We start from the raw sequence: 27,901 nt of genomic DNA on the forward strand, positions 1-27,901 counted from the left end.
TTTAAATCATTGATCTTGTTCTATCTTAGTACTTTTTTCTTCATTTGAGCGTATATGTACCAGCAAATGGGGGAAAAAAATATTTGTTAGTTAGAATCATAAACGTGCTAAGTACTTATTAGTCAAATCAGCTAAGTGATATGTTCTGACTATTACTATGCGTTTAATCGGAAATTATAAAATAACATTAAAATATCAGTAAAAATTAATTATTAGGCAAGAGATGTATTATAAATGTTCCGACGATTGAGATAGCATTCTGTAATCCTGATCTTGTTAAAAATAAAAAGGAGTTCGTTCTAACGCAGAAATGCAGTGCGAACACGGGAAGTGGAAAGAGGGGGGGGGAGTCGATGAGCGTGAGAAAATGCTGGATCATGGGATGTTAGCATGTGCAATGTACGCAACGAGGAGGCTAAAGAGAGTGATAACGGAGTGGAGTGTTAATGAATGTTAGCGTATATGTTAGTGGGGTTTTTATGGCACTAGTCGTAGTGGGCTTTAAGTCTAGAAATAGTAATAGTGTCAGATTTCTCCTTGTTTCTGCCGTCGATTTAAGTGACTTCATAGGAATTCTCGTTAACTTTGCGAAGAATAGTTCCTTTATACTTATAAGAGGACGCAAAGGCTTTGACACACCTGGAGTCGGAGTGGCATCTAGAATCCATACATGTTGTCCTGGTGAGTACTGTATTTGCCTAGAAGTGCGCTCTGTGTACTTTTTCTGCTGTTCGTAACGCTTGTGTAAGTTGTCGTGAGCGGTCTTTCGGATGGATGTCAGGAGTTCAAGTCTCTGTGCGTTTGTCTGGGAGATATTGTCGGGGTTCGAAGGAAGGACTGCGTCCGCTAAAATCCTTGGGTTGTAGCCAAATAAAGTAAAATACGGGCTCTGGAGGGATCCAGAATGGATTGTAACATTGTGGCTGAACGCTGCGCTAGCTAAATAGTCACACCACGAAGCCCTTTTCTCTAATACAAAAACTCTCATAACTTTCTTCAAGTAACTAAATGAACTTTCAACTAATCCATTCGTGAAATGGGCACAAGTATCTACATATTTTAGTTGTACGCCTGTAATATTAGCTAACTCTCGTAAGAGTAAACTTGAATTGGGTGTTGAACGATCTAAATAGATCGTTTCCGGGATGCCATGGACTAAAAAGACTTTCTCAACTAAAGCTGTTGCTATGTTTTGTGCATCATGATTAGCCAAAGGAGCTGTAATTACGTATCTTGTGCAACTATCAACTACTGATAGAAAATATTTGTATTTGTGCGTTTTTGAAGAGACTAAAGGACCACATACGTCAATATGAATTCGTTGGAAAGGAATTTGGGCTGGTTGAAATGTTTGCAGCGTATGCGGTTTAGAACCTTGTGGTTTCTTTGAAATCTGACAAGGGATGCAATGTCTAACCTTATCGTACACAAATGTCTTCATATTAGGGAAAAAGTAGCGCATAAGCATTAAATTATATGTCTTTTGTGCACCTTGGTGACTTCCATTCATCTTGTGTGCATGAATAAGATCGAAAACTTGATTTCTTAATGCATGGGGAATACAAAGTCTATCCCGATTACCAGTTTTGATTTTATTAGTCCTGTATAAGACTCCATTTTTGAGTACATAAGAATACGAAAGTTTCTCTAGCTTTGGATTACTAGGTTTGTCTTTGTTTTCTAATACGTCAATAATGTCTCTGAAATAGGGGTCTTTACGTTGTTCTGAACTAATATCAAAATCTGCTGCTTGTGCATGAAATACTTGATGAAAGAACAAGTCATCATCATCTTTCTTGTCATGATTAGTCTTGTCTATAGGGTTGTCTTTGGGAATGACAGGTGACTGAGTGTTTACTGCATCATTGGGAAGGACTACTGGATGCTGGGTCATAAGGGAAGCAGATGGGGTAAAAAGTACAGGCTTATGGGTATTAGGTGTCGTAGTGGTAATGTTCAAATTGATATAAGTCTTGGATCGTGGACTTAACTGAACTGTGTTTGAAAGGGTAGCTTTTCCCTCATACACATTTACATTCTCAATTTGAGTGAATATGTCATGGGACAGCTGGTGAGTCTTGTACTTTGATCTTAAGATACTATAATTTGGAGTACGTCCTAAATGATAAAGAGTTATTGTGTTGTCTTTTAACGACATTTCGCACCTCTGCGTTCATAAAAAGTCATTTCCTAAAAGGGGAGGGACGTTAGTTGAATCTACTATTCTAAACGGGTGCGAATATTTACGCTTTCCAATTATGATAGGAAGAACTACAATTTCAGACACACTCAGTTTCGATCCGGACACACCTTGGATTGTGGATTCTACCTTGTATGTTTTTCTTTCAGTAGGAAGTAGGTGGGAGGGATAAATTGAGATTTGGGAACCCACGTCAATAAGTAAATCTACCTGTTTCCCTTGTATGCTACTATTGATAAAATATAGGCCATTTCTTTCAATGATAGGAACTTTGTCTAATCTGGTATTATCTTCGATTTCGTTCCTGCAAGTCGAAGACAATTTTAGTTTAAACCACTGTCTCGTTGTGGCTTGTAAAAACAGTTATCGCTCTCGTGATTATAACGACCACAGAACTTACAGGCTGATGTATTTGCTTCGTCGCGATTACCCTGATCTCGACGTTGAAACCTCTTGTTACTATTACCTCTGAATTGGCCTCGAAAGTTCGACCTAAAATTTCCTCTGTGATTCGCTCTATTATTATTATTCCTGTAGGAAGAGGAGTTATTATTCCCCTTGTTGAAACCTCTGTTCATGTCATGTGCGTTTTGATTAGCCATTTTCACAAATTCCAACACATTTGAGCAAAAATTAAAAATAGAAGTTGTGTTCATCTGTTCGGTTGAATGCAAAGCTAAGTTCGACATTTGTGACGAAAGTTTATTTATTTCGTCACTAGAGGCGGCATTTTGAGCGTGTTCCACTGTGGCTACGGCTGGTGGCGCCGCGCAGCGGGCACTATCAGAACTCGGTACAGCAAACATGCCAGATTGTAACGCTGAGAAACTGGGTGCTTGATAGGTCTGGGAAGGAATTACAGGAACGGGTTGTGATTGTAGACTTTGGACTTGATGAGTCGATGGTGGGAGAAAAGGAGATGGACACTGGTTGTATGACACAAACTGCTGAGTCGGGTTGTGAGGATTACTTGGGAGGGGGGAGTAGACCTGTGCATGCGAACAGCTGTGAAGTGGCGTCGGGGAGAATGTCTGTTGCTGCAAGCTGGCTTGTGCAATTGCCTGATCAATTTCCAATTTCTCCTCCATCATACGGGAATTAATCAATGATTGCTGGCATTCGAAATTTTGTAGGTGGGCAATTAATTATTCTGTTTTGGCAAAGTGCTTATTAGTTAAACAGCCAATGTATTTGGCTCGCAGTCCCGTGATTATATAAGAGAGAGTTTGTTCTTCAGTGGCGTTCGGGAAGTATTGCTGGACTAATGCCTTCTTAGCAATAACGTAGGTGTGAATGGGTTCGGTTATCATTTGCTTCCTTTGGAGTATTATCTGTACGGGATCTGCTGAGAGGTACGATCCCTTAAATAGCGTACTTAGCTCGTTCTTGATATGGGTGTATGTCAAGTCTACAAAAGTGGGTCGTTTCTGTATGTCATGAAAATAAGTTAAAGCGGTGTCCGTCAAAAATAAAGGTAACATCTCTTTACTCTTAGCTTCTGACCATCCTGCGGCGTGTGCTACACTTTGGAACTTGAGGAAAAATGAGTCAATGTATTTTGGGTCATTTCCGCTAAATGGTGCCGGGTATAATGCAGTGGGGATTGGGGTGGCCATGTTAGTGGTGGGAGGGAATTGGGGAGAAAGGACGTGAATTTGTTGGATTTGCCGTGATTGCAGTTGCTAACTCTATGATTTGGTCGAGGGAGGAATCTAGGTGTTCGTGCAATGCTATCTGTGATGTATTCATAAACGAAGGTTCGTCGTGCTGACCAAAGAACAAATGAAAGTATGGGTATACAGTTATTTATGTCATTAATAGATTGCTGGTCAAATAAGTATAAGCAAGTGTTCTCATTCCTGTGTGAATGATGCTTGAATACATGTTATGCAGAAGAACTAGATTTTGTTGGAAGGGGGGGGGACTCTGCATAAAAGAAAAAGAGGGGTTGTTTTCCATAGGGTCACTAGGTCTGACGCATCTTAAGCGTACTGTGGGAGTATGAGTTGGAATTACTAAAAATTTACTTTAAAAATGCTCCCAAAGTGGGAGGGAGGGGGAGAGAGAATAATTTAATGTAAAGCAATTCGTACAGGAGGGTACTTAATTGCAAAAAAGGGCCTGAAGCACCTCCACCATGTTGTAGTCCCGTTTTACCTGGGATCTGAGGTCACAGGGAAGTTTCATTTAAACATTTAGGTAGAGCTTAATAATATCTGTTGGCTGAACCTGCTCCGTTAGGAGGGTAGAGATATGGAAAGTTGGTGTAAAAGGTTATTCACGCTTGTTCATACCTGGTAGGTGTGTGTGATGTCTTGTCCTGATGCTTCTCGCAGACCGAATCGTGACAGTTGCCAACGTTCTATCCTTCGACCCTCAGCTCACCAGACCGAGCGATCCCTTGCGACTTGTAGCATGCTAGGCAGCGGTAACTCCGTGTTCCATCGTCGTAGTTCAGCAGTGTAATGTGTTGTAAAGTATCAGACTAATTATCCATGTAGCGTCGATGAGAGTCAAGTTCTAATAGAGCGCGAGCTCCGGGTAGGAGCTTGCTTTTATAATCTCAGGCATCGAAAGGTTGTTAAACCTTTCGAACACGATGGATCTTGTTTAGATCCACGCGTTTGCCTTTCAGTTCCTTGTTTAACGGAAGTTACAAGTTAGTGCATTCTTGGGATCACTCGCTGGTCGGACAAGTTCAGGAAATAAACAAGTGTGAATATTAACATGACGAGGTTTTCTCGGTTTAATAGTCTCCATATCTCTACACTATATTTTACTTTCTTATCTACCACAATAGGAGGATTTAAATAAGGCAAGTTGCATGGCACAATAACACCCCAATTCATCCATTTTTGTAGTTCAGTTTCCAATTCCTCTCTTTGCTACAGATAATGGATATGGTCTCTGGCTCACTGGAACATTACTCATTAATTCTATGTCACATTCTAAGCCTTTGGCCACCTTCTTATGAGCCATGAATATTTCAAAAAATTTGGTTTTTTGTTCGATGTTCAGCAACAGACTAGTCAATTTTCTTTCTTATATTTTCGGGGTGAGTGGTCCAATTGTCACAGCTAGCTTCAAATTTCCGGATGTTCATCTGCTAATCTACGGAATTATCCTCTTCTAGCTCCTTTTCAAGCAACTCTCCATCCACATTTAAATATAATTTTCTATCTTTAAGATTGATCTCCCCCTCATACTTTTGCAGGAACGAGTAAACCAAAAGCAAATCAGATGGTAAACCCTCATTAATGAAGATTTCCATTGGAATGGTGCTCTCAGCAATTTTCAGCACAATACTACGTTTGCCAACAACTCTAGTGCGACTTTTCTCAGCAAACTCAACGAGTCTAACTTCAGGTACAAATTGCAAAGTAGCTCCAGGTAAATTTTTCTTTATTTTTGCCCAAACATTTATACTTATCACTGAGACCTCTGCTGTAGTGTCGACTATACAGGTTATGTCTACGTTTGCCAGATGTGCCTTAATTTTTGGGGCTCTCACTGAATTTTTACACTGAACAGCTTCCCTTAATTTACATCTAAATTCCTTTTCCTCGTGATTTATTACAAGTATCAGTTTCTTATCTTCATCTCCAGAATGGAAAAAGTCTCTTGTTGCCCCCAGTTTCACCCGAGACTGCCTAACATAAGGGGACGTTTCTATGCTAGGCAAGAGTAAAATCCCACACCTAATCCAGATTAGATCCGTTGTCCCAATAGAAGTTCCTAGTTAATTCCACACTATGCTCGTTCAGTATTGGGATATACGTATTTCAATGATGTATGTCTGCATGCCACTGCTTGTCATTTGAGTTCTGGAAGAATTATCTCTCGGTGGAGATAAACGTTGTCTTGGCGAGAAAAACCATTGTTAGGATATGGTCTATCGTAAGGATTACCTCTGGATGCTGGATATTCTCGTCGTGATCTAAACTGACGCTGCTGTAATTATTTCCATCTCTAGGGTATGAACTCTGAGCTTGGTTACTGCTGTTTTGCCACTGAACTAAGCAAATTCTAGACGTTCTTTGAAGATGTCTGCTGTTTTGTTGAGAGCCATTCTCGTCTCCATGTCGACCGCCAAGCATCTTGTTCCTCTGCTTGCTCATATTTCTTAACAAACTCCGCTAAAGTTGGAGCATGAGCCAGGTACAATTGCTTTACTCTATAAGGCAACTGTCCAATGATTAGATTAACTAAAAGGTGGCGCAAAAGCCATCATCCTATTTGAACTGACCTTTATTTTGACATCTTGTTGTTTATATCAGTAGTGTTTTGTCAGTTAAATAGAAGATACTCACGAAATTTATTGTGCGCGTAAATGAATAAGTATACCCCACAAGAACGTGGAAAAATTGTGATATTATTTTTAAGGAATAATCTGTAATCTTGACACAATGAGAATTTAGACGACATTTTCCCAATCGTCCAGCACCTACACCGCAAACCATTCGACGTCTTGCTTCCTTTGGGATATTTAAAGTCATTGGTTTATGTGAATAAGCCAGAGACATTACAGCAACTAAAGGACAATATTCAGCATGAAATTGAAAACATTTCCTGCAGATTTTTTCCAACACCATGAAAAATGCAATAAAAAGAACCCAAATTTGCATCAATTCGAATGGTGGTCATTTAATGGATGCTATCGTTAAAAATTGAGGACATAAAACTTACAAGTGTAACACAAAAAAACCTGCTTTGTTTAATTTAAAACCCAAGCTATAGGCTAAGAAAATCAGGTGATGACTTTTGCACCACCTTCTTCCTGCTCGGTGTAATAATTACTCAAGATTCCTATAGGCAGAGTACACAGACCAAACATATTTCTCCATATTGTTATCATTCTGCTTATTGTACGTACTGCCTAGTCCTCACAGACGCCAATTCACTATTTCGCTTCTGTTGAAGCAAAATGCTTCTTGAATTCTCTGCAAAAATCAGAGTAAGTGCTGAACTCGTTCTTAAGGGAATAAAACCAGTTATAGGCCTTTCCAGTTAGCAAATGTGGAATGATTTCAAGCATATAATGTTGAGGAATCTGTAGAATTTCAAGGTTAGTATTCAATTCCTTTAAATATATTTCAGCCAGTGTGTACAATAAGTGAAGAAGGCTCTCTTCTGTTCCTTCTGCTGCGAGAAGTTGATTCCCTGTCTGAAGAGCTGGGTTCGTTCATCTTCTTCCTTTTGGTTTTTCTTTGCTGGTTTGTGGCTTCATCTGAACAGAAGGGAGAAAATGTCCATCTTCCAGAACCTTCACATACACTGTGGATTCGAGGATGATCAGACTTCGTTTGGATCTGTAGCTTATTCAGCTGGGCAGAAATATGTGCAATTTCACTACAGATATGACCAACATCTGAGGAAAATTTGTCTTGTTTAGTTTCAACAGTTTTCATCCATTCTACGTCAGTATTTCTGTATCCCTCCGTTTGTTTTATATTCTCCGCTACTTTCTATCTCACTTTCTTGTTAACTGTATCTTCTAACTAATCTGTGATAACAGTTACCTGGGGATTCACATTTTCAAACACGTCCTTTCTGAAACTGCCTTGTTCTTCAGTGATTTCCTTATGGAAGTTTCCCTGCGACTGTTCAACCTCTTCTCTCAACAGGGCAATTTCGTTTTTCATGTTTGGTTCCACTTATAGCGCACTTGTTTCACATGTCTGACGTAAGTTAACGATCTCTGTTTGAATGCTTTATCTTCTATTGATTTTCTTCCATTTTTGCAGTCGAATTCTCCAGTCTCTGCCCCATCTCAAAGCAGATTCTGTGAACTTCGAGTAACCCTGTGAAAATTTTTCTTCTAAGCACCGTTTCGCTTCCACCAGATTTCTACCACTTTCCTCTAACTTTAAATGCAAATTGTGTTCCAACATAGCTACATTCTCCTGAAACTTAGCTTCCCGGCTTCTAGTTTTCTTGCATCTTGGTTTCCAGATTGCTGGAATTTTCTGTTTTCCTGAATTCTTGATTCCAGAGCACTGGAGTTTTCTTGGATCTTGGCTTCCAGATTGCTGGAGTTTTCTTGCATCTTGGTTTCCAGATTTCTGGAATTTTCTCTAATGTTTTCCTCAATTCTTGATACCAGAGCACTGGAATTTTCTTGGATCTTGGCTTCCGATTGCTGGAGTTTTCTTGCATCTTGGTTTCCAGTTTTCTGGAATTTTCTTGGATCTTGGCTTCCAGATTGCTGGAGTTTCCTTGCATCTTGGTTTCCAGATTTCTGGAATTTTCTCTAATGTTTTCCTGAATTCTTGATACCCGAGCAGTGGAATTTTCTTGGATCTTGGCTTCCGATTGCTGGAGTTTTCTTGCATCTTGGTTTCCAGATTTCTGGAATTTTCTTGGATCTTGGCTTCCAGATTGCTGGAGTTTCCTTGCATCTTGGTTTCCAGATTTCTGGAATTTTCTCTAATGTTTTCCTGAATTCCTGATACCAGATGCATCTTGGTTTCCAGAGCCCTTGTGCTTTCCTCCAACATCATCCGTAATGAAGAAAGCAGATCTGCTGTAACTGGAACTGACTGCACTGGAGATTCATTCTCCTCAGCCGACGATTTACTTGCACTTCTCAACATTCTCTTATCCATTTTCTTCTAGCACAGACTTTCCATCACAATCACAAATGAATTACACTTCACGAGCACACAAAAATAAACACTAACATAACAACATATCTGGTGGAGCCACAATGATGTGCCAAAATCTTGACACGTTCTTTCAATCAAAAAAACATGATTATTTAACTAAAATACAATACAAATAATCACATGAAGACCCATAGCATTCACGTGATGCCTCTCAGGGTATTGGGTAATACAATGTCTGTTTCTTCGTCAAATAAAAATCAAAGTCAAGTTTTCACTAAGAGAAAAGAAGTATATTTTACTTCTTAGCAAAATAAATACTTATGTGCATAAAATCCATTTCACTCAAAGAAATAACAGCTTCTTACCATTCCACTTGACCACTCTTTAAAACTCAAAGCCCGAACTAAAAGTCAACACAAAACACAATCATAATTCCCATGGCAACAGCTCTTACAGGATATGAATATAGCCGGAGTGGTTAGCACCTGTTAAGTCCATTACATGTACATTTTTGGCATTTGAAGATGTCAGGTGAAAATCTGACAGAACTTTCTTGGTTACCTAATACAAGTAGTGCTTCAGCTCTTACACACACTTAATTCTATCACCTTATAATCAGAGAATCCTGGGAGAGATCCACTTAGTGGTTTGGATAAGACTATAAATTGCAACCGACCTGTGTGGTTAACTGGTTTGCGCAGCATGCCACAATGGGAATGAATCCCGATTTGGGCATGGGTGTTATTTGTGAGTGTCCCTCACAAACTCATCATAACTCATCCTCATCATCGCGATTCCCCATAAGTTGCAGAAAAGTGATGCAAGCAACACCTCCCCCCACAAAAAAATCACTGTAAAATGCAGGGCCAGTCCCGATTAGTTGAGTACTACATGTACCTAAAACAAACAGCCATTTTCCATTTCAAAAAATTGAGATGTATTAATAATAATACTAATAATATACAGACAGATAGATAACACACACGTGCATACACAAATAACTTTTGTCTTACAGAGTCTCTCCAGTAAATTGGAAACTAAAATTGAATATAACTGCTAGTAGCAACCCTGAGTTTGCGTTGCATGGGTGCACACATATTGGACAGAAAATGTAGCTTTTCGAGGACACTTGGCATCAAAGTAAAGTCTCAACAAGCACACTGTTCACTGTTATAAAGGAAAATTGTTCATCGTCATGTCCTGTAAATGCTATGACAGTCTGTCCATGTTAGGGCCTTCCTGATGACGTTGTGGTAGAATCGTCGCCTTGTAATCAAGGGGTCCCAGGTTCGATACCCAGTGGAGGTGGTTTGGACCCCACTTTAAACTCTAAGGTCCAGTCCCGATTAGCCTTACTGTGCATAAAGTGGACTTAAAACACCAAATCAATCAATCAAAGTATATCCATGTTGTACAGTGCCACATCTTAACATTTTTCTCGGGACTGGAAAGAACCATGAGTTATTTATTCTATAAACAAGTCCTATCTATATACATCGCAGAACTTCTATGAACCTTTCAAATGTAGAAAAAAGTACACAACCCCCTACCTCCCTCTAGAGGCACAAAGCGAACAAGATGAAACTAAACCATCCAAAATTCCACAATATAACCAGAGTATGCTAGATCCAATTACCAGGATATTCAAACTGCATGCGCTGCTTTGACATACTATGCAAAATCCTCAATCGGAAAGGTATTGGTTAACAAATTCAGATACTTTCGAATACCGATATCACTACATCAGTATCACCTGAGTCCTAGTTATTTATTTTAGTTTATTAGTGGGTTCAGCGTAGCATAGCCTCTGTGCAATATCTGAAACACGACTAAACTACAAAAGATCAATAAAACATTAAAATACTGACCAAGGCATAATTTATTGTATAGAAAATATAGGCTATACACTAAAAAGGTAACGTTTCCACCCTCTAACAGGGTCTTCTTCAGATGAATATTCACACTAGGATCATTCTAGTGTGAATATTCGTCTGAAGAAGACTCGGTTAGAGGGTGGAAACGTTACCTTTTTAGTGTATATATTTTCTATGGATGGGCCGATATGAAATTTTGGCCGATGCCGATAAAGTACCGATATAAAATTTACCGATACCGATAACCGATATTCTACCGATCCGATATAATATTAGAAATGGTCCTTGAAGAACCTGAAAGGTTCATTGACCTCTTTAATAAATGTGTGTTTCAAGGTGACTGCAGTACAAGAGAAATTGCATATTTAGACATTTACTTTTTTAGAAAGTAGGGCATGGAGAATATCCCTAAAAATGACAACAAAATGGCAGAATTTTGCACTAAATTATCAGATAATAATCGATATATTCGATCGGTAAAATAATCGGTAATTTTATCGATAAACCGATACATCAATATGCCTATATCGGCCGATACCGATAGAGTACCGATTAATCGGTCCCATCCCTAATATTTTCTATACAATAAATTCTGCCTTGGTCAGTATTTTAATGTTTTATTAACATGGAAGCAAGGTTACAAAAGATCAAAAATTAAAGCAAAAACTTTATTTTGCATTCAGATATATTTTTTTACAACTGGATGGATATACAAAGAATGAAGCTTCCTGTTTTACAACTTTAGATTAGCTGTCATGCATGTTCATTTTAACACTTCTAGATGTGAACGATGAATGTTGACTGTTGCGAAATCACATAATGCTCTACTTCCTCAGAACATAACAATACTGTTTATCAACTTACCTGGTAATTATATATAATATATATGTGTATGTATAAAACCTTTACGGTATAAACTACTTTATGTTTAAGAGTAGCTATTACATATTTATACGTAATGAAATGATACCTAAATATTTGTAAGCAGAAAAATGAACAAAAAGATTGCCTATGCATAAAGATAAACAAAATTATTGCCATCTCTTTTGCTTTAAAACAATAGTACAGTACATAAAAATGTATAGAAAGAAAATAAAAGGTGGTACTTGGTTTCTTCTACTTTATCACAATTGTGTATCTCAGAAAAAAAATAATAAACAAAAGCTGGGAAAATATTCAAGGTAGATTAACCCAGCAGCATGAAACAAATACTCAGTTGAAGAGCTAAGTGCTTCAAGAGTGTAAAATTCGTTACCTCCTGAGAAAGCTTGGTACTAGCTCTTAGAAATATCCACAGCAATTGCTACACTGTGGGAGTGTTGTTTTTTGTCCATGAAAAAAGAGTCTGCAGTTGCTCGGACACGCACTGACGTTTCTCTGGGGCACTGTATGCTATCAACAGTCTCTTGCAAATATCCGTCAGCTTATCACAGGCATTGTAAGGATTTGGAGATGCAATTCTCGTTTCTTCAAACTGCCTCTTCTGTTCCTTAAGTAACTGAAGTTTTCCAAGATCGGTACCAATGACTCCACCTTGTTGAGATTCTTGCATATGATTGTCCCCAGTTTGACTTACGACGTCTGCTTCATCTTCTTTTCGAACACTTTCACTTTCCCCCTGGATGTCCTTGCTTGCGCTTTCCACCTGAACATCCTTGCTTGCACTTTCCACCTGAGCATTCTTGCTTGCACTTTCTACCTGGATGTCCTTGCTTGCACTTTCAACCTGGACATCCTTGCTTGCACTTTCTACCTGGACATCCTTGCTTGCACTTTCTACCTTGACATCCTTGCTTGCACTTTCTACCTGGACATCCTTGCTTGCACTTTCCACCTGAGCATTCTTGCTTGCACTTTCTACCTGGATGTCCTTGCTTGCACTTTCAACCTGGATGTCCTTGCTTGCACTTTCTACCTGGACATCCTTGCTTGCACTTTCTACCTGGACATCCTTGTTTGCACTTTCTACCTGGACATCCTTGCTCACACTTTCCATCTGAACATCCTTCCTCTCACTTTCCACCTGAACATCTTTGTTCTCACTTTCGACCTGGACATCCTTGCTCTCACTTCCCACCTGAACATCCTTTTTCTCATTTTCCACTCCATTCTGCATAGCCTTATTCCTGCCTATGTTAGACGCCACTTCTTTCTCATGCTTCGCAATGTCCTCTACACATTTACAATATGAAACAGTTTCTTCATCTAGCAGGTCACCAATGTAATCCTTGACTAGTTTAAAGCAACTGAACAAGATTTCATTTTCATCCTGTGCATTTTCTAATTCATGTTGGGGGGAGCTGCTTAAACGTTCAAAATTATCACTAATATCTTGTATCCAGTGAACAAGTCCCATACCTAAAAATGCTCTCAGGCTCTTTGCAAGGAATTGGGATTTTGGACTGTCTTCTGGCATTGTTCCATGCACCTTCTTCAACTCTGAAATTTTTAGAGAAACTTTAGCCACAGGCTTATAATCAAGGTTTCATTGTACATCTTTAACGATAGATATCAGTTCTTTCTAGGGCTTAGCCGATGTATCAGCCAGTGGTATCAGAATCAGAAAGTATCAGTTAGATTTTATTTACTGATACTTTTCAAGCACTTTGATTGTTCATGGAGTCTGAAAAAATGCAGTGCAGTACTTTTGCAGTGTCTAATTATCATTAAAGTTATGCACAATTCGAAGTTTCCATTGATTTTGTATCAATATAATGTTAAAAAATTGTATTATATCGATGTAATTTTTTAATATTTTAAAGCAAAACTCTGGTAAACTGAAGTTTATAATTGGAGTGGAATATTGTTGCAAAACACACTAAAAACCATTCTAATATTAACTAATATTTTGAACAACTTTTAATTGTTACAATTCTCAAGCAGCGGTATGAGCTCACCCTAATGCAAACAATGGAAACAATTACTTTATCACATGTTCAGTGTGTGTACACATTTTTCCACTCCTTCGATCTTACGCCAGAAACATACCAACTTTCCTCTTACGAATAACATGGGAAAAGTGTGTCTTTGAATGTTCTTTAATTTCTAATTGTTTATCAAACTTATTTAGAATAATTTAGAACTGCATAATATGTACGAAATAATGTATTTATAAAAGGAAAAAACCTTATTTTCTAAAAACACTAAAATTGCTTACTTACGATTAGCGAGTAGTCCAATGTTGATTAGAGCAACGTTTTGGGGTAACTACTTTCCCCTTCTTCAGGCTTTTCTTGGCATTGGAATCATGCCGTGTCACTTATTATAAAGAGCCACACGAAATAAACCTATAAGTAGAAATGTTTACGAGGCCGCTTACATTTGTAAGGATAGACAACAAAAATTAAACAGGGAAGACGGCAACGTTGACGATATCTGGATCAGAATGTTTAAAAGATGGGAAGAAGACAAAAAGAAAAACAGAATGGGATTCCATGTTACGCCAGAGGTTTTCCGGGCTACACAGCAAACACGAGACTTCCTGTTGGATATGACGTAGGCTTTGAAGGAAATAGAGTGGGGGGAGGGGGAAGGAACGGACGCGGAATACCTCGACTGCTTCCTGCATTTTGCCAATAACCAGTTACCAGCATGGACATCGGTCAGCGAGACGTTTTAACAGTTTGGGAGCAGTCCTTTTATATTGCACCTTCGGGGCTGCTTAATGGAGGGATACATAATATGGGAGTTTTATTAAGGCTTAGACTACGTTCACAAATCATATTTTTTAAACCATTCACCTTTTAACCAATCCTTGTTTCTTTATAAGTGATGCGGCATGATTCCAATGCCAAGAAAAGTCTGAAGAAGGGTAAAGTAGTTACCCCAAAACGTTGCTCTAATCAACATTGGACTACTCGCTAATCGTAAGTAAGCAATTTTAGTGTTTTTGGAAAAAAAAGTTTTTTCTCTTTTATAAAGACATTATTTCGTTTATCTCAAGTGAGTAATACGCACTCGTGTTATTATGTGTGCATAATATGTATTCATGTCCAGGTATTATTAGAATGATTAAATCAAGATGATTTAGGTGGGCAGGCCATGTGGCACGAATGGGAGAGGAAAAGATTTTACAGGATTCTTGTTGGGAAACCTGACGGTAAGACCTGTAGGAAGGCCAAAATGAAGATGGAGGGATAACGTGGAGATGGACCTAAAGAAAATCGGTAAGGATGGAAAAGTTTGGATTGATCTTTCCCAGGATACGAAAAGACAGAAGGCTTGTGTTGCTACAGCCATAAACCTTCAGGTTTAAGGATACTAGAGAGTTAGTTACTATGAAGTTTTCACTTACCGCTCTGTGTGACCCACATGGAAAGCTGCAACAGAAGACACTTCTTTGGGAACTGTAGTTCATACTCATAGCAAATTGACATAGCCTGAACTAAATGGGAGAGACGGGTCTCTCTTGATGTAGTTAGTGCAGCAAGGGTAAGTTCTCTGGCAACACAAACCCACACCTAGAAGATAATGCATGACAATTCATAAGTCTGAATGAAAGAGATGGACAATTATCACAAAAAGCACATAAAAAATAATGTTCTTTCTATCAACAATGTTGATTTAAATGACATGGGTGTATTTAGTGGAAAACTTAAAAAATTAATCAATTTTTCGTGATTTACGTAACTCTCAGAATAATTCAGAAAGTGTTGTGCCCGTAAATAAAATCTAAATTTCATGTTTAGGAGTGTTTTGAGTTTTGCATCATTTCGTGACAAAACATTGAAGAAAAGTGCACCTCACAACTTTTCAAAAATAAATAAAATGAACATTACAGAGTGTTATTTCACATTTTGTGTTTCCGTAAAAAACGAAATATGCATGCCTCTATTTATAAATAATAGGGATGGGACCGATTAGTCGGTACTCTATCGGTATCGGCCGATATAGGCATATCGGTGTATCAGTAAAAGTACCGATTATTTTACTGATCCGATATATCGATTAATATCTGATAATTAGGGGCATGCATATTTCGTTTTTGACAAAGAAACGAAATTTGAAAAAACACATTGTAGTGTTAATTTTTCATGTTTTTCAAAGGTGTGAGATACATATTGTGACCATGTTTTGTCACGAAATAATGCGAAATAAACTGCAAAAAGCGAAATTAACTCTTCCAAACGAAATTTAGGGTTTATTCACCGACACGACACCTTCTGAGGTCTGAATTATCCTGAGAGTTATGCAATTCCCGGAAAATTGATTAATTCTGCTGTTAATATTGGAGGAGCAAAAATGGACTCCTTTACACAGAAATAAACTTAATACACTGATAACTACATAAATGTGCTATTAGAAGTGAAATGTTAATTCTGTAGAATAAGTGTAGTTTTTAAATCAAATTTAGGATTATATCCACAATTTTAAAACCAAAATGTATTTTTATATACCACTTTCCATCCAATTTTTCACCGCTATAACACCGATATTTTATTTTATTTACCGCTTTTGAACCCGAAATTGACTGTTTTTGTACCGAAATTTTGCTTTTTTATTTACCAAAAATATGTGCCTCTACTGATAATTTAGTGCAAAATTCTGCCATTTTGTTGTAACTTTTATGGATAATCTCCATACCCTACTTACTAAAAAAAGTAAATGTCTAAATATGCAATTTCTTTTTCACTGCAGTCAACTTGAAACACACATTTATTAAGGGGGTCAATGAACTTTTCAGGTTCTTCAACGACCATTTCTAATTTTATATCGGATCGGTAGAATATCGGTTATCGGTATCGGTAGAATATCAGTTATCGGTATCGGCAAATTTCACATCGGCCCATCCCTAATAAATAATCTGAACAACTGTAAATTGTTTCTACCATGTTCAAATATCGGTAATGTTATCAGGATGGGCATTGACATCGATTCAGGGTGGCTTTGTCTAAACTCTACTCGAGACATATTTCTCAAACTCACCTGCATCACATTTTTTGGTGCTTGGCTCATTCTGTAGCCTTTTTCCAATTTACCATAGCAGGCCTCTTTATCTGGGTCATTCTGAAAGCATATGCACCTCTGGTCCTCTTTCCACAGAGTATGAATGTGATCTAGTAGGGATTCTTCCAAGCCAATGGCGAGGAAATCGGAGAGTAGGCCGCTCCTAAATTTATCAAAGGTCTTTGATCTGGTTGCCAGTTCCCTGTGCACTGCTACAACCAATGCAAAATCCTGGAATAAAATAAGGAATAATTTTTAATTTTGGATTACAAAAACATACATGCACAAATAAATACATATTATCAGTATAAAAACTGTAGTCACACCTGTATAATATAGTCTGTTTCTTTTATGGATTTTTTTAAAACTTGGTACAGAATAAATATTATTTTTAGAAAAATTAAAACTGAGAAATAATGTACATTATTACAATAGAAACAGGCTGGGTGTACTCTACAACCATGATAAAATTCAAGTATAATTCCATTTTCAAGGCGAATTTTCCTAAAATTCAAGGCTACAAGCATGTGTTTTTACTGTTTCAACCTTACGTATTATCGCCTCTCAACACCCACACATATGCACACACAAATATAGTAACAATATAAAGGGTCTGTGTGATTCCAATGTATTCAAAAATTTTAATTTAATTTAATTAAACGGTATATTTAAAATATTTAATTTGAGGTCCGTAGTTTACATTTACCATTTCACATACTCAGACTCGAAATACATCTACAAACACAAGTCACAAATGTTATGGGATATATTCTAATCTGCGAAAAATTGTTAATTGTGTAAGAATTTCAAACTCAAATATAGCTAATCATCTTCACGATACACTTGCAATAATCTTCCGTCTGTCACATTGCTCTACAAGGACACTAACAAAGTAAACGGATTGAGAGAATTCTGTTCTATTTTTCACACAGCATTATTTTCCTTCCTCGATAAAAATAAAAAAATAAACTGAAAAACTTCTATCAGGGCATTTATAAATATGTATAAATTCAATAGGATTTGGATTAATAAAAGTTATAATTTTTCCCATCTACGGATAAAAATTCAAGCAGAATTCACGCATAATTCCTGGAGTCAATATTCACGTAGAATTCCCGGTGAGTGGCCACCCTGAGAAATAATCACAATATGAATCTTTCTCTTGTTGGTGAATCTAATTTTCAGATCAAACCCGATCCTTATTCAAGAATAGGAAATTAAGTACAATGTGTTAAAAATAAAATTGCTGCATGGAAACAGCAGGTCATTCCATCGACACGATTATGGGATCAAGTTTTCATACTTTGCAACTATGGCTGAGCCGTTTTTGAACCGTAATCATATTGATGTAAAGGGGTATGGGTTCAAAATGGTATCGGCTCAGCCCTGGCAGCCAAACGTTGAACTACAGGACACTGCTTGTTAGCAAAGAAAACTTTGAGTGTGTCTCCATCAATTGATGTGGTTCTAAATGGCACGTTCCCTGACCTTCCAGAAAAGAATATTGAAACTCCAATCATTTTGAATAAATTTGGACTGTAACAAATTAGGGTCACAGTAGAGCAACATGTTATAAAAATTTCATGGATTTTAGGTTCATTTCCCTTGATTCCTGGAAAACCTAAAATTGAGATTATATTGTACTTTGTCAGTGCGGCACAACCAAAGTGGTTTGATTTAAATCAGGTTGATTTTTTTTTTAAATCACAGATTTAGATCACTATATAGAAATAATTTACAGAAGAATGTACATAAGGAATTTGTAGATACAAAAATTACTTTTGGTGAAAGTATATTAATCTTGTAATCAATGAATGGTGTTTATTAGCTTCTAAGAAAGGAAAAGTAAGGAAACAAAATATATCTATTGCTGTGGTGAAGCTCATACGAAAGGAAATGTAATAATATGTAAACTGTTAACACACACAAAATTCTTTTCATTCACTTTTGTACAAAAAAATTTGTGTACAGTAATATACACAAAACTAATCATGTTAAACCATAAATAGTGTCATTATCATTAAACTGTAAACAAACATGGCAGCTGACATTTTTGCGAACTATCATTATAAAATTGCCAAAATTCACCTATAAAGACAAAAAAAAATATTTTAAGTTACAATTACAGTCAACTCTCGATTCTAAGACCCTGGATTTAACGACCCTCTCGAAGTAACGACCCTTTTCCCGGGAACCGTGAAAAAAAAAAAAAAAAAAAAAAAAAAAAAGTTGAAAAATTCAAGGAAATCGGCCGAAAAATACGTTTCTTGCACTCATTTTATTCGCTGTGTTGCATTTCCCTTCACGAGCGCTCTGCGGGTCGCAAGTAGGCCTGATCTAAAAATAGACACCACCACACCACGCTTGAGTGATATCCAATAGCACTTGACCTCTGTCATACCCTCCCCCAAGCTCAGCGACGGTCACTACTTACGCGCCAGGCTTGTTTTGCCATTGTGATTTCGCTTGCTCTTGGATACGCTACCCTCTCTTTGTGCTTGTGCTATTACGTCTTGGATTTGTGCATTGTGTTTTGGATTACGATTTTGGATTTCTCTTGGTTTTGATTACGGCTATTTTGACGACTTACGCTTACGCTTTTTTATATTTCGATTTGTTTGTATTTTTGGATTTGATTTTGTGAACGATTTTTGACGACCCACGCTATTTATTACGGATTTGTGATTTCGGCAAAATGAGTGGAAAGAGGACATTCTTGACGCTTATCAAGAAGTATGAGATCATCCAGGAAGTGGACGAAAAGAAAATCACAAAGACAGAGATTGCACGGCAGCATGGTATTCCGAAGTCGACGCTTTTCACGATTCTCAAAATGAGAGATGAAATCGTGAACGCAGTGCAGAAGGAAGGTCACAATGTTAAATCGAAAAATTTGAAAGGCGCGGCGCATGCAAACCTGGAAAAGGCTATGCTGGAGTGGTTTGGCCAGCATAGAGCGCAAAATATACCTATTAATGGACCAATGATGCAGAAGAAGGCCGACGACTTTGCCCTGAAGTTGGGGATAGATAACTTTAAATGTTCAAGTGGGTGGCTGGAGCGTTTCAAAGTGCGTCACGGAATATCCAGCCACAAAGTCGTCGGCGAAAGTGCATCGGTCGATCCGAAATCGGTGAGTGAGTGGCTGCCGTTGGTACAAAACATCCTCAACCGCTATCTGCCTCAAGATGTGTACAACGCTGACGAGCTGGGGATATTTTACAATCTGATGCCAGATCGCACTCTTGCCGTGAAAGGGGATAAGTGCAAGGGTGCGAAGAGGAGTAAAGAGCGTCTCACCGTCCTTCTGTGCTGCAACATGGACGGCAGCGATAAAATGAAGCCCCTCGTGATCGGAAAGTTCAAGAAACCCCGAGGTTTCAAGGGCAACATCCTGCCTTGTGATTATGACTTTAATAAGAAGGCATGGATGACCTCGGGGGTTTTTACGAGGTGGCTTCGAGGTTTCGACTCGAGGATGGGTGCGGCAAACAGGAAAGTCGTGCTCTTCGTCGACAATTGCCCTGCACATCCTTCTCTCGACAATCTCCGGAACATCGAGCTGGTTTTCTTACCAAAGAACACCACCAGCGTGCTTCAGCCTCTGGACCAGGGGATAATCCAACAAGTGAAGGTGAAGTACCGTGAGATGATTGTGCGGGGTATGGTGTGGAAACTTGACATGGGCCAGGAAGTCAAGAAGTGGGACGTGTTCAGGGCCATGGGAGGAATCGTCGCCAGTTGGAGGGCTGTGAGTCCTGAAGTTATTACAAAATGTTTCCGACACGCCCACTTTGTCCCACGAGTCGACGAAGAACCTGCCGTCGGTGTGCCTTCCGCTGCCGCCAAAGACTCAGACAGCCTGCCGCCAGTGGATGCGGAGCCCCAGCCTGCGCAATCGACAGCGCCTGCGTCTGTTCCCCCGACTTTCTCTCGTCCATGCAACGAAGAAACTTGGCAGAGTTTGGCCCCAGGCTGCACATACGAGCAGTACATAACAGCGGACAATGACATTGCTGTCTGGGGCACCCTCGATGATGCGGATATAGTCGGAGGGCAGCAGGAATCTAGCGATGAAGAGGGGGAGGAAGAAATTGAAGAGCCTGAAGATGTCCCCACCATCAAAGAAATTCTCAAAGCGGGGGATGTGTATGAACGCATACTCAAACACAGGGGCGCCAGTGAAGAGATGTGGTCTCACTTTTACAAAGTGAAAGACTTTGCAGAACAGTCTAAGAAGAAACAGACATCGATAATGGACTTCTTCAGAAAGTAGTGGGGAGGGGGAAGCAGTGTGTGTGTGTGTGGGGGGGGGACCAGTGAATTTGATCAAGGACAAACTGACAATTGATGAAAATAAGCCTGAATATTGTCAATGGTGAGTAGATTTATTGGTGTTTTATGTTTATAAAATTACGTGTTTTTGTCTGTTTAATTTTCTAGCAATGTTTATTGTTTTGTTTTGGTAATGCGATATTTTACATGGTTAACATATATGTACATATAAGGAGGTAGAATTATGCATCTATGGCCTCCATTAAATGTGTCATCCCACCATTCGCTTGGATTGACTTGTTTACTGACAATTGATAAAAATAAGCCTGAATATTGCCAATGACGAGTAGACTTATTGATATTCTATGTTTATAAAATTACGTGTTTTTTGTCCGTTTCACTATCTAGCAATATTTAATTATTGTTTTGTTAATGCGACTTTTGACATGGTAAAAATATATACATGTAAGGAGGAAGAATTGTGCATCCATGGCCTCCATTAAAGGTATCATCTGGACTGACTTATTGGACGATTATGTTGCTTTTGATTTTCGTCGCAACTGCAATAATTGCAGACTTCAAGTTTGCTCACTTAGTGAAAATGTTTGAAAAAGGTCAAATTTGATACACAGAGAAAAAAAGTACTACATATATACCGTATTTATGCGTATACAGTATAAGGCACGCGCTGGTTTTTATTCAAGTTCTGCGTCTGAAACATTGCTCGTGTGTTCATTGACAGCATGGGAATACGTTAAGCAGTGCTCGATCCACCCTTCTTTTGCTCGATCCACCCTTCTTTTTTTCCCGTCTGCAGCTTGCTTCGAAAATTAGCACTTTACTGATAAGACTTCTCTTCTTCAACACGTGCAGTGCGATGTTCTTTAAAACTCGTTCAACCACCTGTTCCCCCTCCCTTCCTTTTCAGCCAGACTGCTACTGCCCGGCGCCAGTGTTTTGTCTAGGTGGCAAACATCGCTTGCCCTTATCAACTACGGTAATAATCACAATGACTCATCCAGAAGAAAAACGGCATTGTTTTGAATCTGCAGCTTCGCAAGACTGTTTTGCTTTGATGATTACGAAATTCGAACACCGTACACAAAGCGAGGAGTTAAAAGACAAGCCAGTTTCTTCCGCTCTTCTCCAGCTTTCTGAAAAAAAAAAAAAAAAAAGAGACCATAACTCTTATCTTGCGGCGGGGTGGTTCCATCTTCTTCCGCTTGTGTTCATGACGATGCTAGTTGATGCGAGCCTTTTACTTTCTGCCTTTCACGGAAGAAGGAACCATGCCGCCCGCAGCAAGAGAAGACGACACTTCCAGACGGGTGGTGAAATCGATCGCAAATAAATTTTGCGCGGAAAAATGAACTTGCGAAAGTGTCAAAACTTGTTTAGAGTTCAGTTTATGCTGTTGGGCTAATTGACACTGGATACCTGTATGCAGTTTAAAGTGTGATCTACATAACTGAAATATAATAGTACACAACCTTAGGGGAATTGGCAGGGACAGACAAAAAAAAAAAAACATATGTACTAACGTGTTTCCTTTTTCAGGCAGGATTTCGATGCAAGTCAGGGAATAGTTTGCCCTGATCACTTAAATGGGGGGAGGGGGATGAATATGAAGTTGGTTGAAGCAAAGAAAAAGCGACTTTTTTTGACGATGTATTTTACACAGCCGAACCAGAACGAAATTTACAGACCCGCTTTTTTGGCCTGGTGCCAAGAAAGGTTGTGTTGTGTCTCCCAAGAGATTTTATCTTACCATTTAATCCTGTACAATGCTCTAGTAGACCGGTATAAAATCCAACATTCATTCTGCCCGATTATCTCCTGACTTTTGCTGGCGTCAGTGTAACTGGTGTCAAGATTCTTCGAGTTTCGCTTGCAATAAACGATTGTTTTCCTTTTCGTAGATCTCATTGCAAACTAGTTTCTCATGAACTAGAATTGTAAGAATTTTGGGGAAGAGCAACGACTGTGCACAATTAAAAGAAAATAACATTATTTAAAGTCCTTTTTTCTTTTTAAACGTTTTCGTGTTCTATTTTCCTTCTCACGACATGCGTCCTGTGCATTACAGGTTGTATAACTATGCAGGATAAATTGTGTTACTGTCTCCTACGAATCTTCGTGTCAGTTTCAGCTCCGTTGAAGCTAAAAATTGGTGCAAATTCCAATAACGACCCCTTCGAAATAACGACCCTTTTCCCGGGAACCGTGAAAGGTCGTTGTATCGAGAGTTGACTGTATATAGTATACATACAAAATGTTCTATTTTCACTGGAAGAAAAGTTCTGAAATTATTATAGTTTCATTAACACACTCAACAAACATTTCCATAGTAGGTTCATTTGAGTTTTTGTTTTAAGTCCACTTTATACACAGAAAGGCTAATTGGGACTTGACCTACAGTTTAAAGTGGGATCCGAACCACTATGTACCTCCACCGGGTATCAAACCCGGGACCTCTTGATTGCAAGGCGAGGATTCTACCACTGCGCCATCAGGACGCCTAATAGTAGGTTGTATTTACATACAATTTTTTATTTGCTTTAATCAAACTGTTCAAATATTTTATAATGCCATTTACCAGAAAAAGTCTTTCTATATGTGCAATGCCAAAAAAATAACAAGCAATTATAAGCACATTTCTTTTTAAAAAATCTTATCCACCCTGGGCAGAACTTACCTGAAGTTCAGGATGCTCCTCGATAACAGCATATGCTGTAGACCAATTATATTTGAGCAAGCAGTCATTAATACATTGTTCAGCAAGCGTTCTTGCTAGATGCCTATCTCCACCTTTCTTAGCAAGAAATGCTCCCAATTTACGAGATGCTACATCTGCCTTCCTGTTCAGGATCTTAGCTGCTTCCACAAATTTTCCAACAGATATGCAGCTGCATAAAGAAAGAAAAATGTGAACAATCAGACTGCATTCATACATTCATTATTATAGATGGAACAATAAGAAATTTTCACCAAAACCAACAGAGTATTTATGAAATTTAGATATACTGATAACCTATATTTGACCAATTCTTAGAGGCATGCATATATTGTTTTTGACGAAAACACGAAATGTGAAATAACACATTCTAAAGTTAATTTAAGGTGTGAGGTGCATTTTCCTACCCTGTTTTGTCACGGAATGATGCGTAATGAACTGCAAAATGCGAAATAGACTCTTAAACACGAAATTTACCATTTATATACCGACGTGACACTTTCTGAAGTCTGAAGTATCCTGCGAGTTATGCAATTCACAGAAAATTGATTAATTCTGCTGTAAATATTTGAGAAGCAAAAATAGACCCCTTTATACAGGAATAAACTTAATATTGTGGTAATGATTTAATGTGCTATTAGAAGAGATATGTTTATTTTGTGTAATAGTGCAGTTTTTAAATCAAACTTGGGATTATATTCACATTTTTTAAAACCAACCAAAATATCATTTTATATGGCACTTGGCACTTGTTCACCGCTATAACAGCAAAATTTCATTTTATTTACTGCCTTTGAACCCGAAATTGACTCTGTTTTTGTACCGAAATTTTGAAATTTTATTTACCAAAAATGTGCGCCTCTACCAATTCTACATAAGAATTCTCTGAGTGTTAGTGACAATTGTTCTTTATCAGCATGCAATTTTAATTGGAAGTTATCCATTGCCTAGAACACTACTATCTTGATCTATTCTAACACTATGTTTCAAGAGAGGGAACGGAACACCTTCCTTTGTCTTCGGGTAAAAGTAAGGTAAAGTTCCCATTGCATATAGCAGTGTGCCATGAAGGCACATTTAGAGGATCTGGGGCGTAGCACCCCACACATTCTCGATCTTTGCCATTTTGGAGGTGATGTGATCAACACCATTTTCTGGCCACCTTTACCCCCTCCCCTTCCATTGATTTGAGGCAAGGTGAGCTGTGAGTTGTATTTAACTCATTCTAGTTTTACACCTGGGGCCTCGTGAAGCATATTTACCTCACACGTCTCTTTACCTTGGGAGTCTTGTGGTGCACAGGCAACTCAATGGTACCATGCTATAACATACATGTTACGCGAAGTGTGGTCCTGTGGACAAAATTTTGCAGATGGTTCGTTAAAATCTTATTTAGTGGTGCCGTTATTGTTACAATTAATACAAAGAATTTTAAAAGCATGGATCAAATAAATAGATATACATTAACTTCTTTTACATTTAAATTTGCCTTTACATTTAACTTAAATCTGGCAAGTAAACAAAAATACATTTTCACTCATGAACTGATTTTCCTATTGTGCGTTTGGCTTTGAATTTTTGCTGGCCAGTTCCTCGAACGATATCAATACAATAGTATACGGCAGAGTCATGTTACAAACAAAAGACTTAATGCTCAGAAAAAAAAATACCAATGTTCCGAAAACCAATAACAATACTCAGAAAAGACCATGCTGTGAGTGAAATATAAATTATATTTTCATCTAACCATCAAGAAACATATTGCTTTCAACGTTTTTATTATATTTCCATAATAAAACATTGTGGCCCCAAGGATTTTTTTTTTTTATTGTGGCATTCAACGTATTACGAATCCTCCAGTTTAAATATAATAAGATCACTTAAAAGAGACACAAGGAATCTGTAGAACTTACCATTTGACAGCCAATTCATAATTTCCTTCCAAAAACAAGTGATCCGCCCACTTACTAAGGATGTCATTAATCGTCGACTCATCTGAAGGTAAACGACATTGAACAATGGCCAAGGCTTCTCTGAAAAATTTATGCCTCACTAGATGTTGTATGGCTTTATCCACCTGAAATAATAATAAATTAATTACTAAATAGTAGTATTACATAAAAAAAAAAAAAACAGGTTCACAACTACGAAAACAGCATCAGACCTTTCTCAGAGTTCCTTCTCATTTTATCCAATCAAATTCCCTACCTTTTCCACTATTACGTGTTCTTGTTACTGAATTGTAGGAATGCAAGTGAAAGTTTATGTTCATCATATAGATTATGGATTATTCAGAAGTTCTGATGTGTTCCTGGCTATCACCGGCTACTGCAGGAACTTCATTCACAATTTTACAGGAACTGCATCCTATGTTAACTACATTGGAGAGTGGATTATCAGGTTTTACTCCCGAGCTGCTATGTTAACTTTGTTGGAACATAAGTAAAGATTGCCCATAGACTATGCTATCAGTTTATTATAACTAATGAAAAAAATATTCAAATTACCTTTTGACACATCAGTAAGTAAGAAGCAGCCTTGTGGTGTCTGCCATCTTCAGCAAGTTGATTGGCGTAAGCTTCACACATCTCTCTCCACAGCCTGAGGAAAAATCAACACACCATTTAGAAAACAAGAAGAAAGGCCCAATTACAGAATCCCGTGTCAAAGCACACACTCATTTAACTTTGGGCTGTCGCGTTCATGTTCAATAACTGCATGTGGATTTTGGGTGTCAAGACTATTATCTACCGAACACCTGTGCAAGGGTTGGACGATCTATGAGAAAGAATTATCAATGCACGTGCGTCTGTGATACGTCAAACGTTGCGCAACTTATAGATTGAGGTTGAGTACCGACTTGATGTTTGTCGAGCCACTAAAGGAGCTCACATTGAGATCTACTGAGGTGAGTGCTGCAATTTTCTTTTGCTTATCATAAAATTCTATGATTCCCTCTTCCAAATAAACGTAACCGGACATGTCTATCACCAACGGTTGCAGAGTTATTCGAATTTCTTACTGGTATATTTTCAACCGGACACACTGTATTACCACCTCTCGACACCCACATACATACACACTCAATTATATTAAGAAAATAAAGGGTCTGTGTGATCCCAACGAATCCAAAAAATTTAATTCAATTCAATTAAACGGTATGATGCGTATACATTTAAATATTCAATTTAAGGTGCAGAGTTTACACTTGCCATTTCAAATACTCACGACTCGAAATATGTCTGCAAACAGAAGTCACTAATTAATGTTACGGGATATACTAATCTATAAGTTGTTAATTGTACAATAATTTCAAACTAAAATTTGCCTATTCAATATCCATGATATCTTATCTTGCAATAATCTGTGTGTAGATTGTTCTGAAAATGACACTTACCGAGGTGTACTACGTCGAAGTGAGGTTGACTTTTGGGTCACACCTCTCATCCCCCTTGGCCCTGCCTACTTCTCAAACTACACACTGTTTTATTCCCGAATTATTAGTCCTGATAACAAAAAGTAAGTAAACAAGTGCTTGAAATATTGAACAAAATGAAAGGAATAGTTCTACTTACATATGATTTACCATTGGGGCCATTGCCACATGCCAGTCGGTCAACTCCATCCTCCTTGCAGCTTCTTTCAACGCATCACTCACCTTTCCTTTCCATAACTGCATCTGATAGAAATATTCCATATTGGTATTTTGGTGATGCTTGGCTGAAATACGAATGGTAATATATTTTGAAATTTACTCTGAAAACGAATGCTCTAGTAACCAATTTTTGCCACACATTATATTTTGCACTGTAATTAATTTTAAAATGGACATTTTTGTTGGCCATAGAAAATTTGACGACCAAACAACGATAGCAATACACATTCCGATCTTCTGTGCTTGATAGGGATGAGACAGATTAATCGGTACACTATCGTTATCAGCCAGTATAGGCATATTGGTGCATCAGTTTATGCGTAAAATTACTGATAATTTTACTGATCCGATATATCTATAAATATCTCTTTTAGTGCCATTTTGTTATAATTTTAATGTATATAATTTCCTTTCCCTACTTTATTTTAAAAAATAAATGTTTATATATGCATAGAGGCATGCATTCTTCGTCTTTCACGAAAACATGATATATGAAATAACACAGAAAAGGTGCGACTTGTATTTTCCTACCCTGATTTTGTCACAAAATGATGCAAAATGAACTGCAAAATACGAAATGGACTCTTAAAAACAAAATTTATTGTTTGTTTA

General features: G+C 38.0%; 1 protein-coding gene across 1 annotated transcript in view; it reads right to left on the bottom strand.

Annotated features, from left to right (window-relative positions):
- Positions 1-11,352: 11,352 nt before the first annotated feature.
- The window catches only part of rig (gem nuclear organelle associated protein rigor mortis), a 72,757-nt gene continuing 56,208 nt past the window's right edge, over positions 11,353-27,901 (bottom strand). The window contains exons 15-21 of the mRNA XM_083134194.1: positions 27,210-27,354; positions 26,142-26,235; positions 25,548-25,711; positions 23,596-23,806; positions 16,605-16,856; positions 14,974-15,139; positions 11,353-13,118 (exon numbers count right to left, since the gene is read on the bottom strand). Of these exons, the coding sequence (XP_082990320.1) occupies positions 11,983-13,118; positions 14,974-15,139; positions 16,605-16,856; positions 23,596-23,806; positions 25,548-25,711; positions 26,142-26,235; positions 27,210-27,354 (2,168 nt within the window). The 3' untranslated portion in view covers positions 11,353-11,982. The remainder of the gene's footprint in view (positions 13,119-14,973; positions 15,140-16,604; positions 16,857-23,595; positions 23,807-25,547; positions 25,712-26,141; positions 26,236-27,209; positions 27,355-27,901) is intronic.

This window comes from Lepisma saccharinum, chromosome 13 (assembly GCF_977018435.1).
Source record: "Lepisma saccharinum chromosome 13, izLepSacc3.1, whole genome shotgun sequence".
NCBI classification, from domain to species: domain Eukaryota; kingdom Metazoa; phylum Arthropoda; class Insecta; order Zygentoma; family Lepismatidae; genus Lepisma; species Lepisma saccharinum.